This window comes from Trachinotus anak, unplaced genomic scaffold, assembly GCF_046630095.1.
Source record: "Trachinotus anak isolate AG129_WGS33_773 ecotype Australia unplaced genomic scaffold, CSIRO_AGI_Tana_v1 ptg000034l, whole genome shotgun sequence".
Taxonomy (NCBI): domain Eukaryota; kingdom Metazoa; phylum Chordata; class Actinopteri; order Carangiformes; family Carangidae; genus Trachinotus; species Trachinotus anak.
This window is the reverse complement of record NW_027273885.1, coordinates 3,336,841-3,351,724: the sequence shown is the minus strand read 5'-3', so window position 1 is coordinate 3,351,724 and position 14,884 is coordinate 3,336,841. Positions and strand designations below refer to the sequence as shown.

Sequence of the window (14,884 nt, the reverse complement as noted above, 5' to 3'; positions counted from 1 at the left end):
TCTCGGTTCGTCCTGCGGCTGCGCTGTGGGTACTTCCGGTGACGTAACAGCAGCGGGTCCCTCTTGTTTTCTGACTCGTTGACGCGGAACAGCGGAAGCGCTTTATACGAAACTGTTGACATGCAGCTAAAAACTTGAGGAAACCTCCTCAGACTGACGGACTTTATCTACTGAACGGACTCGGTTACTGTACATGTGAAGTAACAGTGGTTTATTTGACTAAACTGACTCGAAGCATCGGCCACGAATGGGCATTGAAAACGGGACTGAAATAAGCTAACGACTTTAGCTACATTCAGCAGCTAAGCTGTAACATTAATGATGGACAAAGGTAACGTAACTGTTTGTATAATATAATTCTGAAATACAAATCATTTTCCTATGTGTACAACATGATTTTAAAGTTAATTAAAGTGTTTCATAGTTTTATATTAAAGTTAAGCTTTTTAGTAATATATATGAAATTGCCCTTAATTCGGCTTGATTCGCGAAAACTAATTTAATTGCACAAAATATCAGCAATTCAAACTGTTTCAGGCTGCAGGGTTTATTATAGTGATAAAAAAATTGTGAGGTTGACAGGAAAACCATAGTCAAACATTGACAATCTATGGAGGTAGATTTTGTTTTGTGAATTAGACCAATGCCAAAATAAAAAAGGAGTTTTTAATATCAGATGCATATTTTCACAGATAAGAAAAAACATTAAACCAGATATTTTTAGCATTTACAGTAGACTATTATTTAAAGTTTTGTACTAATACATGTTTGGAGCTGAAACATTTAATGATTAATCAACAGAAAATACAAATAAAAAAACCCCCAACTATTTTGACAATTGATTAATTGTTTCAATATGATAATGTAGATGCTTTCATTTGTCATATTTGATAGTAAACGAACATGTTTGGGTTTTGAATGTTAGCCAGATAAAAGAGGGAATTTGTTGATGCCACCTTGGGGTGTAGGACAATACAGTAGTTTTTAAAAAATCTTTTAATCAGAACATTCATCAATAATGAAAATCATTAGTTGGAGGACTAGTTGTGTTAACCCAGTTGTGCATGTCTTATCTGTAGGAGTTAATAAAGATTCAGAATTGGATGATTGGCAGTGCATGGATTTTGAACCAGCTCTTTTATGCTTTCAGATTCGGCAGTTCTTCAGGGTGCCTTCCTCCTGGCCAACAAGCTGTGTCTCCCCTCATCCCTGTCCTCCCTTCAGAAAGCTGACTGGAGCAGGGTGGGACATCCAGTCGTGGAGGCGGTCAGAGAAATCTGTGGAGAGGGTGAACTCAGTCATCATCCTGACACTGTGGCTGTCTGCTGGAAACAGAAGATAGTTTGTGTTGTGTGGTTAAAACTGTTGTGCAGACAGGCTGGAGAGGATGTAGAGGCATCATGGAGGGAGAACCCTTTCTTCCCTCTGCAGAATGGCCTCCCTGAGGTCAACCATGTTGTCCTGCTGGAGCTGGTGAAGTCCATGGCAGCTGCAGATATTTTTGCCAATTTCCTTCTTTGTCTTCCCCAGTCTCAGATCTGTATTGAGCTTGAAACGCTAATACAATATGTGAAAAGCAGCCCTACTAGAGAGGAGGATGTCCGACTTTTTCTGGAGGTGTGGTGGGAACTGTGGAAGGGAAGAATCGAACAGAAAGCAGGAGGAGAGGAAAGCATGGAGGCAATGTTTGCCAACCAGTTTGCTCGTCTGTCCTCTAAGTCCTCCAGTGTGTCCCCTCAGGCTGCCAAGAGGTTAAAGCTAGACACATCAGATCAACTGGCACCATCACCAGCCTCTGATGTCCTGCACATTCTCCTTCACGCACTTAAAGACATGAAAGATCACGTAACCTCAACAGATGTCTGTCTCCAAGCCCTCTCCATTTCCCTTGATTCTCTTTACACAACCTTGCTAATAGACCAAGAGGTCACACTCCCAGTGAAAGAGAAGCTGCAGACGTTGTCTAAAGTCGTCAGCACCAGAGAAAAGAACGATGAGAAGCTGAGCCCTGAACTTATTCAGGAGACACAGAGAGACTTGCGTGCCTCTCACACACCATCTCAGTTTCAACCCAGCAGGGTGAAGCTGGGCGAAGCCTTGAAGATGATAACAGACCTCACACAGTTTTGGCTCAGCAGTGGGCTCCTGAAAGTGTATGACGATGCTGATCTTAGTTACTCTGCGTTTAAACTAGAACAAAGTGTCCAGAGAGTCCTGACAGCTCACAAGGAAGCAGATCTGCCTGAAATAGATGCTGAAGAGACTGAGAAGAATATACTCAGAGATGTGCTGAAGTCACTGGCTTTCCCCGACGTACACACAACCCCCGAGGTGGATGCAAAGGTGACTATGATCATCATAAGTCACCGCCTGGAAGACTATCAGGACTTTGCTGTGTTATTTGCCAATGAGAAGAGCTGGGCCTCCTGTGATGAGCGCTGGCTGGAGTGTCTGGAAAAGAACCAAGCGGCCTTCCAGCAGCACGATACGCTGCTCAGCCTCGCCTCCACCCTCATGACTAAACTCCACAGCAGGAGCTCGAACGTGAGCCAGTGCAGGAAGCTGATGAAAGTTATTGCCGACATTTTCTCAGCACTTTCGTTAGAAGACAAGAACAAATCGTTGGCTGCCATGTTGAGATTGTCCCCCAGAGGGTTTTTTGGGCATTCTGTTCCCTCCGCTGTGACTGATGGGTTTGAGCAGGAGCTCAACATGGCATTTAACTGCATCATCCAGGGAGGGGGTGGAGCATCAGCAGCAGTGTCGCAGGGCAATCTGAACACAGCGGCCTCTTTAGTGGCGAGGGTGGCTTTTCAGAACCCAGAGGCCGCTTTGAGGTCGTGTTCTCACTCAGCTATTTTCAACAAGGGGGCTTTCTCTCTGATGGCTAAGATCCTTCAGCAGCTGCCTGGACTCAGAGGACCGAAGGGAAGAACAGATGAAGCTGAATGTAATGGAGAAGAAAGAAAAGAGGCAAAGGAAAATACAAATGAAGGGAGGGATGCTCTGAGCGGGAGCAGCCTGCTCTGCACGTGTCTGCAGGAGATGATCAAGAACAAATCACTGTTGGCCGGTGAGAAAGAGCAGCTCCTCAAGTTCCTGGGTCTCCTGATGATGCCAGTCATAGCAGTGGAAGGAGAAGAAAGGAGGCAGTGTTTTCTGCCCCCTCAGGACGTCGTGAACATCTTTGTCCTGCCGAACCTTTCCACTATGGGTGAGTGTCCTTTGATATTCATGCTCTAAACTTTGTGAACTGCGAAAAAAATATGAATTAGTGCAGTTTTAAGAATTGCTTATCAAAAATATTTGTTGATATTTTGTGTTGAAGTAAAGAAAGCCATTTGTATTTTCCCTCCAGGTCACAGTTCCTGTGATATAGAACTGAGTGTACAACTTCTCCACGCTGCGTTGTGTGTGGATGTCCAGGATCCAGCCTCTTCTCCACACTGGGTGTTGGACTGCTCTCCCTTTCCCCTGCTGTACGTCCTGGCTCAGCTGCACAACCAGGCTCTCAGGTTTGTATAAGAACCTTTAATTCAGATTCACTTACCTGCTGTTATTATATTGTTTTGTTTCCTGACCAGTTCATCTTTTTTAGTAAGTCCCATGAAGTTTCATGTTAACTGTCACCTGCCTTTGATTTCAACTCTCTGCTAGGTTCTGGGAGCAGCCACCAGAAGGCGCTGTCCACCACTGGTCCATGGACACCAAGGAGCTGCTGGTGATGGTGCTGGCCACACTGGGGCAGGTGGTGGGTGCAGAGGTGGCAGCCGCCCCCAGCAGCTGGTCCAGAGCTCTTTTCTGGCTCTACAACAAGATGGAGGAGCTGGACTGGACAGTCAGGTTCCACCTGAAGCCCGTGTGGGGAGAGCACTTTAAAAATGAAGTTCCTTCATCACTGCTGACCGTGTGTGATTTACCAGAGCAGGTAAAAACTAGGGGATGAATTGACAATAATATGATCTGCAAGTATTTTGATAATCAAATAATAATTTCAGTCATCTTTTTAAGCGAAAATGTCAAATATTCTAATTCCAGCTTCTCAGTCGTGAGGATTTGAAGCCATTTTGTATTTTTTACGATTGTAAACTGAATATCTTTGGGTTTCTGACTGTTGATTGGACAAAACAAGCCTTTTAAAAATGTCACACTGGACTCTTTAACTCTTTTCACAACTTTAACAATTAATTGATCAATCAAGAAAATAAGAGATGAGTCACTAACTGGAGTGCTGCAATAAAAACCCGGATACTGATAAATATAAAGACCTTATCCAGGTTTCTGATCAGTCTCTGTCACGTGTGCAGACGATGTAATGATCAACGTGCTAAAGCAGTGGGAAAGTCAAACTGTGGTAATGCAGAGCATGATGTATTGTTGCTGTTGTTTTCCATGATTTGTGATCAGATGGAGATTCTGTACCTGCAGAGCAGTCGGTGCTCCCGAGTTCAGACAGAGTTCAGTGAGTGTCTGAGATGTTAAAGAATCGAGTCACAGTTACACATAAGCACAAAGTGGCTCAGTTGTTTCACATAAGACAAAGACACCCCCCTCCCACCCCCACCCCCCCAGCAGGATTAATAACAGCAACAAATGGTCACAGTGGATTTGTTACTGATTGATCCAAAGAATCTGCGTCATTTGTTCTTGTTTCTGTTTCATTCTGAACCAAACTGAACCGACCGTGTCTCTCTGGACCTGGTCTTCCTCTGCAGGAGTGGTCCGGTTTGGACCTGCCTCAGTACGGCCAAGGCAGCGGCCTTTTGGCCTGGATGGAGTGCTGCTCTATATCGGACTCCTTGCAGTCCACCATGTTGTCCTGCCTCTCTCTGGACCAGCGCCGGCCCGACCACGTCAGCATGTTCAGCAAAGGCCTGCTGGTGGCTCTGACCCAGACTCTGCCCTGGTGCTCCGTCTCCCAGTGGTCCCGGCTGCTGGGAGTCCTGAGAGAACTGATCAGCTCCGGTCGGCTCCACGTCCCCTTCTCGCTCGAGTATGTGGACTTTCTGCCCCTCCTGGATCTGAGGAGGTTTTCCTGTGAGCTCCGCCTGTCGGTTCTCCTGCTTCGAGTCCTTCAGCTGCTCTGCGGGTCCAGCTGCTCGCACTGGCTGTCAGCAGACGGCTGGGCGCACGTCGGCAGGTTATACGCCCACGCTGTGAGGGAGGTGATGAACTCAGTAAGAGCCAAGCTGCCTCTTCCATCATCTGGTACTTGGACTGTCTCTGCCTCAACGCCTCCTAAAGCATTTCGAGACTCAAATCCTCCCTGCTCCTCAGTCAGAGCCTCCAAAATGTCCAGAGACTCTCTAACAGAGGCAGAAACCTCTGCTCTGAAATCAGAGGAGTCACTAATGGAAGAGGAGGTGGAGGCAGTTCCCAGCCAGGAAGTCCTGTTTGTTCTCAGCCAGCTCTTCTGCCATGTCCAGCACATCCAGGTAGGAATTAACAGTTGGATCCTGATTGGCTGGAAGCTGTGAATGAACCTCTAGTAACCAGACGCCTGTGACGTGTGTGTGTCTTCATTAATGTGCTGGTAAAAGATAAGTCAAAGCTAAAACACCAATATTTTAGAGTTAAGATGCCAGTAGAAGATATTTTGATTAATTTTGATGATATTTTGATGTTAAAAGGTTCCCAAAGGTCTCTCACAGTGTGTTGGAATAAACTAATCTGGATTAAAGTCTCAGTGGTGAATTTTGCTTCTCCCAGGTGATGATGCCAGGAGGCCAGTGTGAACCGCTGTTCCTGTCCAGTCTGGAAATCCTCAGCCACTACGAGGCCATCATGGCCACCTTTCCAGAGAGCAGCAGTCCGCTGGAGAGCGACAACACCCGACACTTCTTCACCACCATCACAGACAACCTGGAGAACCAGGAAATGAAGGCCGTGCTGCAGCAGAAGATCGCCCAGCTCGTGTCTGCAGACGCACACTGATCTTTCTTGATGCTCAAAATTCTTTCTGTAAATTTTGATCAGGGACATAATTCACTCCTCAGTGCTCTTACCTGTACTCAGCTGATTTATGGAGTTATTACAAAGTGATGTGTCGGAAATCTGAGTGAATAAAAAAACAAAATCACAGCAAACATCGTTTTGTGCCTCAGTCATCTTCATTTCTACTCTGAAGTGAAAGTGTGAGAGGTTCTTCACCAGGACACGGAGGCTGAGATGACGTGCTAATTTGCAATTTAATCACAAATTGATCTCCTGTACTCCTGCACATGAGCCCTTCGCCCTTTGACCCCGTCACCACCGTCATCAAACCCTTCAGAAGGACAAGATTACTGTCAACACATCATTTAATAATTCTTCTCATTTTAACTAAAACAAAACAGGCGGAGTCATCATAGATTAAGTAAAGAGGGGAAAAGAAAAGAATTGTGCAACAGAGCAGTATCGAGGTCAGTAGGATCAGGAGTTCATGAGCCATGAGTCTGACTCGTGCTGAGTTCAAGTGCTCTTGAGAAATATAGGATCTTCCACTCAGTTATAAGCAGTTCATTCTGCAGCTCTGTCACAGAGAGAAATAAAACACTTGTTCCTGTCAAATATGGAGCAAAGAAATTACTTCAGATTCAAATACAACATCCTGATTTTCCATTTTTTTCTTTTTTTCAGTGTCATGTCTCAGACAGGAACTCGATGACTCTGTAACACACACTTCCTGAACTTTTTCTACTCTCTGCTGGACGTATTTGTGATAAATATCAGTTGTGGTTTCTGAGCCCAGTTGGCTCGTTTCCTGAGTAAATAACATGAAAATCAAAATCAATCCCTGGGCTGAATGTTGACCTTATCTCTGCTCCTAGTTCTGACCATTGAGACGATGTTAGAACAATGACCACAGACATATCACAGTCTCCAGCACTGACTCTGTTCAGGTTTGTCACTTCTGTTAACTTCATGTGAACTTCTTTCTCTTCTAATGTGGAAAAACCTGTTTGATTGTAAAGTTGAGTCCTGAACATCAATTCTGTTCATACACATCAGACTCTCTCTCAAAGTTATGTCTCCAATGAAAATATCTGAACAAATCCTCTTTCTCTCAATAATATTTTTTTGAATTTTCCTTTATTGGACTTTATTATTCAGAATCAAATGCTCCTTTCTACTCTTCTCTATAACAGTCTCCCAACCAGGTAAAGCCATTCAACCTTTGTCTTCAGGCAGCTGCAATGTTTGCAATCTAATCTTGGTTTTTACTTTTCCAAAAAAACGCTAAAATCCTTGTTTTCCATTCAGTGAATTGTTTGAGAGGTGATTCAACGGGTAATGACCGGAAAAGTAGAAGCAGTGTGGGTGGTACATTCATCTTGATGCATCTGTTCAATTATAAACATTCAGCGGCAACAGCACCCACCTGCTGAAATCTGCTTTCACACCAACTGTGCTGGGAATAAAAGGCAGCAGATATAATTTAATAGTTTTATTCATTAAGAGGAGTCAAAACTTTATTTATACAAAAATATCCTCTGGAAAATAAAATAATTAAATCAACAACATTTTAAACAAAGTGACAGCGGACAAACAAATCTGCAATTCAAACATTAATGTCAAAATTCACAGATAAAAGCCACAAACTGATGTAGTGCAAAGCAAACAGAGAAATACACTGAGAATAAAGTCCAATATTTATGAGGAGAAAAAAAAAGCCTTAATATATTATGAGAAAATAAATTTGTAATGTTATGCAAAAAAACGCATTTCCCAAAAAAAACACAATAATTTGAAAATGTCAAATTTTCGCAATTTTACAAGAAAAAAAGTCAAGATTTGAGAAATAATGCTGAGAAAATGGTGAAATCATTTGAAGTCATAGCATTTAAGAAAAAAAAAGATTATTTAAAAATTACAAGAAAAAAAGTCAACAAGTCTGAAAATTTATGGAAAAAAGATTTGGAGAAATTATTTTAAAAATTTGTTTTTCTTGTAAAATTACGACTGAAAATATGAGTTTTTCTCAGAACAAATAAAATTTTGCCACTTTTTTCTCTGAGTATCTGACTTTTTCCTCAATGAATTAAAATTTTATTCTAAAAGTTTGTTTTTTTTAAAAGACTGTCAGAGATTTCAAGGGTTTCCCCTCGAACGCAGTTGTGTCTTTGATCTCAGTGTCTGACCAGGTCATTTTTAGACTCTTCAGTGTGTCTTCGGCCCGAGTCCTTTCCCGCTCATCTGTCTCAGGTAGAGTCTCTTCGCTTTCCTCAGCAGCAGGATGAACCAGTGTAGCTGCGGAGCCAGGATCACCAGGTTTCCCACGTTGCAGTGCAGAGGCAGATGGAAGGGCACTCTGTGCAGCGGAATCCCAAACTGCCGGCCGTACATCCAGTACATGAAGGGGAAGATCAGGATCCGGCAAATGAAGAAGCTCAGGAGGACGATGATGCCGTTGATCCTGTGCAGCCTGGTGTTGTCGAGGCCCAGCTGCACGTCAGGGGCGAAACACAAGAGACACAGAATTTAACCAAGACGTGGAAGAACTGGAAGAAAGGTTTTGTGTAAAAACACATCACATTCAACACAATACTGCAACAGAAAAGACACGTCTATTTGTTCTGATGCATTTACCAAAATAAAACTTAAATTCATAAATATGTAAGAGTGAAATACTGAGACAGAGTCAGTGTCCCCCCGACAAAGTTAGAACAACCTCTGCCTCAGATTTATGATTCTATACCTGTTCAACTCTAAATAAAGCCTGTTTTTTTTAATTTATTTTACTTTAATGCCTCTGGTGCAGGCTCATAGCCACTGAGGACACAAAGGTCATGTCCTCAAATGTTTTTGTAATTTTAGGCTGCGTTGCACCTTTATTTTTAGAACATTTTAATACAGTTTCCATTAATTTTTAATGAACAATTAACAATGCAAAAATGACCAAACAGGGAAGCTCAGCAGGAATAAAGTGCAGCATAAATTACTTAAAAATCTTCTGACTTTGGCTGATCTCAAACACTTTTAAAGCAGCCAGTTTGTAAAACTAGAACAGAGCTGAACTCTGACGGTCTTGGTCGTGATCCTGGGACACGAGAGCAGCGGGTGCAGATGTGGGGGTTTACCTGGATCAGGATCTTTCCTATAGAGACGAAAGGGGTGCTGAACTCTGTGGTGAACATGCAGCCGATAAAGAAATCACCCAGTCCTCTTCTGAAGAACTGCGAATCAGACGCACAGCTCGGTCAGGCAGATTCTGTCACCAAACACAAGCAGACACCGAGAGCCCCTCGTGTTCTTACCAGAGTAATGGGCATGAAAACGAGGAGCAGCGCCAGGTGGTGCAGGACCAACGTCCAGTCCTTGACCAGGAACGCCCTCACTGTCTGAAGAGAGTGGCCGCTGGCTTGACCTCTGACCCTCTGATTAAAAAAGTGGCTCAGGTACATGGCATAGATGTCGTGGGCCATGTAGGGAGCTCCGAACGAAGCAAACCCATTGACCAGCCAGTGACTGTGGTCAGACAGCAAACATTTTCACACATTAACAACATCAAACCTTTAGATTACATCTGACACCTGGTTTTACAGCGGGGCTATCTCACCTGTCAGTCATGACGTCGCTGCATGACGTCACGACTCTTACTCCAGCTGCAGTAGCCAGAGACGCATGAATGGCGGAAACCAGCCTGCAAAGGGAAAAAAGATCAACATGTCATGCAGATAATTACACGAAACTCCATTGAAATGTGTTGTATTTTAATGGTTGCTCTGCCTTTTAGCAGCAATGCTTGCATAATAAAACATTAGTTAAGTAGTTAATCCACGCAGAGGTCGTGTTTGGTGCAATCGGGCGACATATTTTATACATTTGACCAAACAACTGCGTAAAAATCCAACTTTTTGAGTAGGTTCATACGGTTTATTACCGCCCACAGCATGTACTTGGCGGAAGAGAATGAGGACTATTTTCTTTACTAAAGGAGAAACTGGCCTATTGTATGAAAGCCGAATTAACTAACGTTTTATAATAACTCATAACAGTCAGTAAACCTCTACAACATATGTCAGTTCAAGGATTAGAAAGACAACGTTAAACTGCTTCATATCTTAAGGGAGTTCGGCGAAGTGAACGGCGCTGACCTCTCACTGACACAAACCACGTCCGCATCACTCCAGTGTGTAAAAGTTGATTTGAGTATTTTCCTGAGCCCGTAGAAAAGTCCCGGAAACGCCACTGCTCCACATGCCAAGGCCGTCAACATGATCTCAGCACGACGTCAACCAGTCAACAAACCAGTCAGAAACCAGTCAGAAACCAGCCAGAGACCAGAGACCAGCCAGGCCGAGAGAGCGGCTGCAGGACGGAGCATAACGTCGGCTGGCTGCAGAACTTCCTCTTCATAAGGTTCAGTTGCATTTACAGGGATTTTATTGGTCGGAGGAGACGCGCTGTAAGCCAATAGCAATGATTGACCTTAAGTAACCTGTGATTGTTTTCGTGTTAAATGCAAGAATGAGTCCTGCAACTTGTCTTTGATCCAAATGTTTATTCACGCATTCACACACGATAGAGACACACACTCATGATGAGCACACTCAGCCTGATCCTGCATATTTTCACCGTATTATCAACATATATTCATATATATATTCAAACATTCGCAAACATTTATTTGCCATTCACATATATGGAATGTGTATATACATTAGTAGAGATACGTATATTTGTACACATACACACACACACACACACACACACATATACACATATGGGCTGCACACCATTAATTTAGATATAATAGAAATTGCAGTATGGCCAAATGCAATATCCAAATCACAGGAGCTGCAATTGCTATTGTGTTTTGATAAAGTGCATTCATCATTTTTATATATTTGAATTATATATATATATATATATATATATATATATATATATATATATATATATATATATATATATATATATATATATATAATAAATGTAAATTAATGTAGTTTGTTGTGTGTTATTCATTTGTGATGCAGTGTGTGTTTAAATATTACACCTTCTATATCTTTGTTTACATTTTTACATCTTTTGTCCTTATGCTGTGATGATCACAGTGAAATATAAATTGTACAACATTATTTCACGGATTTCGTAATGCACCTCCAGCAGAGGCCGAAATATCCTGACTTTTAGTTCCTTGCATGGGAACTAACTGCTACAGCCTCTCCACCACCTCCAGCAGCTGCCTGACTTCAGTCTCGTCTCCTGTATGAAACACATGATGCCTGTGGCTGCATCTGTCCAGCAGCCACTGAAGCTTCTTCCCTTTCTTCTCTATGTGCTCCTCTATCGTCTTTCCTCTCAGCTCCTCTTCATAGGTGAACAACACCACAGTGCTTCTCCAGACGTTGTTCCCCAGAACGCTGAGGTAGGTCTCCACAGCTCTCCTGTCTTTCTCCCTGAACGAGTCCACCGGCACAGCCAGCAGGAACGCCACTCTGCTTCCCACAGGACAGAGCGACAGGCTCTGTCTCATCTCCGTCCTGACCTGATCAGGATTGGACAGATTGAACAGACTCCACCCGGGGGTGTCCACCACTGTGACAGCCCACCCTGACACTTCCCCGTGGCCTACAGAGCACCTGGTGGTCTTAGTGTTGGTCTGAAACTCTTCTCTGTCCAGGATCAAGTTGCCTGCTGAGCTCTTCCCTGATCTTCTCCTTCCCAGTAAGATGAGGCCGAGCGCAGGTTTAAAACCAGCTGGCCTCGCTGGGACTCCTGCAGTTACACACAGTGCAGAAGTTTTCACATTTTACACAACTCATGCATATTATATTACAGTTCTTTTCTTGCTGATTGTGGAAAAAAGTTCCTTCTTACCTCTGGACATTCGCTGCCATCCTGAGGATATCCGCTGCCTTCGACTTGGCCTCCCATCATGCACATCGCCCATCACTGTCATTTCTATCACCTCTCGTCTCCCCCGCCACCTCCTCTCCTCCCTCAGGCTCACCTCTCGTCTCAGCTGGGTGTACATCCTGTTCTGGATTTCTCTGGGACGCTCGTTAGCTTCCATCATCTTCCGGATCTTCAAAAAGAGCTCTGTAACCTGAGCCTGCGAGGCCCCGGACTGGTTGGACATAACCTGAAACCTGTTCCCACATCGCTCCAGCAGCCAGAGGAGAATCTGACCTTGTCGCCTTATGTGCTCCTGGATGGACACGCCTCCTGCAGCACAAATAACCTCACTGGTTGACAGAATGAGTGACCGGAGGTGATCATTCCCTAAATATATAATGATATATATAATATAAAATATAAAAATAAAATTATAAATTAAATAAAATTATATAATAAATATTAAGGCTGTCAATCGATTAAAAATATCAACGAATTAATTGCACATTTTGAAATGAATTAATTTTATTTTTCCTCTAAAGACTAAAGCTTCTTCTAGAGCATATTTAAATGTAAAATAAATCACCAAATTAATGAGGGTGTGTATTTCAAACACCACTGTTTAATAGCATCTTAACACAAAACTACACACAGAGCTATGTCGTTTCAAAGAGAAAGCAAAGGCTCATAAAGTGACACTTGATTTCAAAATCAAGGCTCAACTCAGATAATGTTGTGCCTCAGAAAGTGTCCATAGAAACAAAAAATAACCAGGTTTCTATCGGAGGTTTTGCATTCAGGTGATATTGTGATGAATGAAAACTAAATTCAGCTTTACAAACTGTGCAAATTACTTTTGTTTTCAAAATAGTTCCGTCGAGCAGCTTTTAGATTGAAATTTTCCGCCTAAAACTCCGTCACCGCTCGTTTCCGGCTGCAGGGAGGAGCCTCACGGCTTCCGGGTCAGAGGTCAACGCCGACGCAGGAAGTAAACAAAACTGCGGTGGCGTTCATTTATTTTAACGCGTTAAGTATTTTGAAACTAATCGCAATGATTAACGCGTTCATTGTGACAGCCCTAATAAATATATAACGAGAATCGTTTAAATTCATTTGTTCTAGGGATGGCGGTGTCCAGACTGAAATACTTTATATAAACAAACGGATTTTTTCACACATTCGTGTTACACATGATTCATTTTGGCGACTCTGACTTTTCCCTGTCGCCGCTGTAACTTTAACGTTTGTGTTTCAGCATCATCAGGTCAACGAGCAACAGTCCCATCGGCCTCAGCTGTGCTAATTAGCTAATGTTAGCATGAACTGAGATGTTAACATGATATCTGGTAAGCTGAATCCATGCTAACATTACATTAGCACTGGTTACAACAGAGGCTCTCCCTCTCGCTTAATAATCAACTAATCAACCAAATAAATCAACAAGAGACTAATCAGGCCCATAAGGAGCTGTAGGACAATAAAATGATGCATCGCTACACATTTGGGTTTTAGTGGGTCATGAATATTAAGCAGGTCAAACTTTATCTTGGGAGCACCTGAGGCTTGCAGGCCCCACGCTGGGAACCACAGAGCAAAGATACTGACACATGGACCCCAGGGAGACGAGAGACCACTGTGTGGGAGCTAAAGAGTCCGAATAAAGAACTACAGAAACATGCCAGTTTACCTAACTTGTCTCCATGCGTGAAGAGGATCAAGGCTCGCTGCCAGATGGGGGTTTGGAGCAGTCTGAGTTGGGCCTCCATGTCCTTCCACACATCCTGGCTGAAGATGGTGGTGGTGGGCAGCGCCAGCAGGACGACATCAGGTTGTGCTTGGCAGAGGGTCAGACCTCTGTGGAGCTCCTGGGACACCCGGTGTGGAGTGGTGGCGCGGGACAGCCACCCGGGGGTGTCCACCACTGTCACCTGGTGGATCAGATTCAGTCGAGGTCAGAAAAGACTTGAGATTCATTTATGAAGACTCAGGTGTAAACTTGTACCTGTTTTCCGAAGACGATGCCAGTCTCCTTGGAGCTGCGAGTTGTGTTCTTGTGAAAGGCTCGTCTGCCCAGGATGGTGTTTCCTGCTGAGCTCTTCCCACTGTCTTTCTCTCCCAGTAACAGAACCACCACAGGGGACAGGCTCAGCTCTGAATGTAAAAAACATTCATTATGTTGCATCCACTCATGCTCAAACACAGGGGTCTGTCTAGTCTGTTAAAAAGAACGTACCATGTAAGGCTGCCATATAGAGATTCCTGCTTTTTAATTACAGAAGCAATTCTGAGAAAATAAATCCTCATTGAGAATCTGTGTCAAAGCTTCAGGCTGAAAACTCCCAACAAGCTTCTTTACTTCGTCCGTGATCCCAGGTCTGAGTTTACTTCCTTCTGAACCGAATAAATCCGTGAATAAAGCACCTGATTCACGCGTGTCCCAGCTGAGTCAGACCACAGGATTAGTTCAGTGGTAGTCTCAAAGTTCACTGAGAAGTGGCTTCGCTCAATAAAACGACTCATGTGACTGCTTGTGGCAGGAAAACAAAGAGTATTATTAGACATATATGATCTTGTACTGAGTCGATCAGATATTAAACCAGCAGGCAGGTTTGACCCGATGGCCGAGTGGTTAGGGCGAGTACCACATGAGCGCAGAGTCTCTGGTTCAACTCCCAACCGACCCAACTCTTTCCTGCGTGTCATTTCCCCTCTCTGCCCCTTTGCTGTCACTCTCTACTGTCCTATCCAGTAAAGGCATGAATGCCCAAAAGCTACAGATAAAAACAAGCAGCAAAATCAGTCCCAAATTCAAACTGTATCAAATGTTGTTGTGTTTTGACATGAACAAGAAAATCACGACCACGCCCACTTAGAAGACAGGAAATACCTTTACATACAATTAACACTGCCTGTACTGCGTTACCCTCTGTTTATATCTATGTTTGAAGCCACAAGTCATTGGGCTGTTGCCATCTTGACTTTTTGAAACCAGAAGAAACCATATTTGGACGAGGAGGTGGAGCTGAGGAGGAGTGAGGGGTGGATCTGACCTGGCCTATAC

General features: G+C 43.5%; 3 protein-coding genes across 3 annotated transcripts; 1 reads left to right on the top strand and 2 right to left on the bottom strand.

Annotated features, from left to right (window-relative positions):
* The first annotated feature begins 60 nt into the window (after positions 1 to 60).
* On the top strand, positions 61 to 6,091 carry gemin4 (gem (nuclear organelle) associated protein 4). Its single transcript, XM_071471578.1, has 6 exons — positions 61 to 331; positions 1,151 to 3,214; positions 3,359 to 3,515; positions 3,658 to 3,928; positions 4,716 to 5,435; positions 5,710 to 6,091. The coding sequence occupies exons 1-6, from the start codon at positions 319 to 321 to the stop codon at positions 5,932 to 5,934; spliced, it is 3,450 nt and encodes a 1,149-aa protein (XP_071327679.1). The 5' UTR covers positions 61 to 318; the 3' UTR covers positions 5,935 to 6,091.
* A 1,322-nt stretch (positions 6,092 to 7,413) lies between these two features.
* On the bottom strand, positions 7,414 to 10,334 carry LOC139614381 (TLC domain-containing protein 3A-like). Its single transcript, XM_071471580.1, has 5 exons — positions 10,077 to 10,334; positions 9,539 to 9,622; positions 9,237 to 9,447; positions 9,060 to 9,155; positions 7,414 to 8,424 (listed from the first exon to the last, which is right to left on the bottom strand). The coding sequence occupies exons 1-5, from the start codon at positions 10,196 to 10,198 to the stop codon at positions 8,140 to 8,142; spliced, it is 798 nt and encodes a 265-aa protein (XP_071327681.1). The 5' UTR covers positions 10,199 to 10,334; the 3' UTR covers positions 7,414 to 8,139.
* A 553-nt stretch (positions 10,335 to 10,887) lies between these two features.
* Positions 10,888 to 14,394, bottom strand: LOC139614378 (GTPase IMAP family member 8-like). The gene is made up of 5 exons (XM_071471577.1): positions 14,057 to 14,394; positions 13,826 to 13,974; positions 13,511 to 13,751; positions 11,806 to 12,153; positions 10,888 to 11,703 (listed from the first exon to the last, which is right to left on the bottom strand). The coding sequence occupies exons 1-5, from the start codon at positions 14,070 to 14,072 to the stop codon at positions 11,141 to 11,143; spliced, it is 1,317 nt and encodes a 438-aa protein (XP_071327678.1). The 5' UTR covers positions 14,073 to 14,394; the 3' UTR covers positions 10,888 to 11,140.
* Between the last annotated feature and the right edge of the window lie 490 nt (positions 14,395 to 14,884).

Excerpts from the sequence above, each read along its gene's own strand:
- gemin4 (XM_071471578.1), top strand. Across the intron at positions 3,215-3,358 it reads GCCGAACCTTTCCACTATGG|GTCACAGTTCCTGTGATATA; the intron begins GTGAGTGTCCTT and ends TTTTCCCTCCAG. Across the intron at positions 3,929-4,715 it reads TGTGTGATTTACCAGAGCAG|GAGTGGTCCGGTTTGGACCT; the intron begins GTAAAAACTAGG and ends CTTCCTCTGCAG.
- LOC139614381 (XM_071471580.1), bottom strand. The coding sequence starts at position 10,198 with ATGTTGACGGCCTTGGCATGTGGAGCAGTGGCGTTTCCGGGACTTTTC. Across the intron at positions 9,448-9,538 it reads AGCGACGTCATGACTGACAG|TCACTGGCTGGTCAATGGGT; the intron begins GTGAGATAGCCC and ends GTCTGACCACAG. Across the intron at positions 9,156-9,236 it reads TTTTCATGCCCATTACTCTG|TTCTTCAGAAGAGGACTGGG; the intron begins GTAAGAACACGA and ends TCTGATTCGCAG.
- LOC139614378 (XM_071471577.1), bottom strand. Across the intron at positions 13,752-13,825 it reads GCATCGTCTTCGGAAAACAG|GTGACAGTGGTGGACACCCC; the intron begins GTACAAGTTTAC and ends CTGATCCACCAG. Across the intron at positions 12,154-13,510 it reads CACGCATGGAGACAAGTTAG|GAGGCGTGTCCATCCAGGAG; the intron begins GTAAACTGGCAT and ends TTTGTGCTGCAG.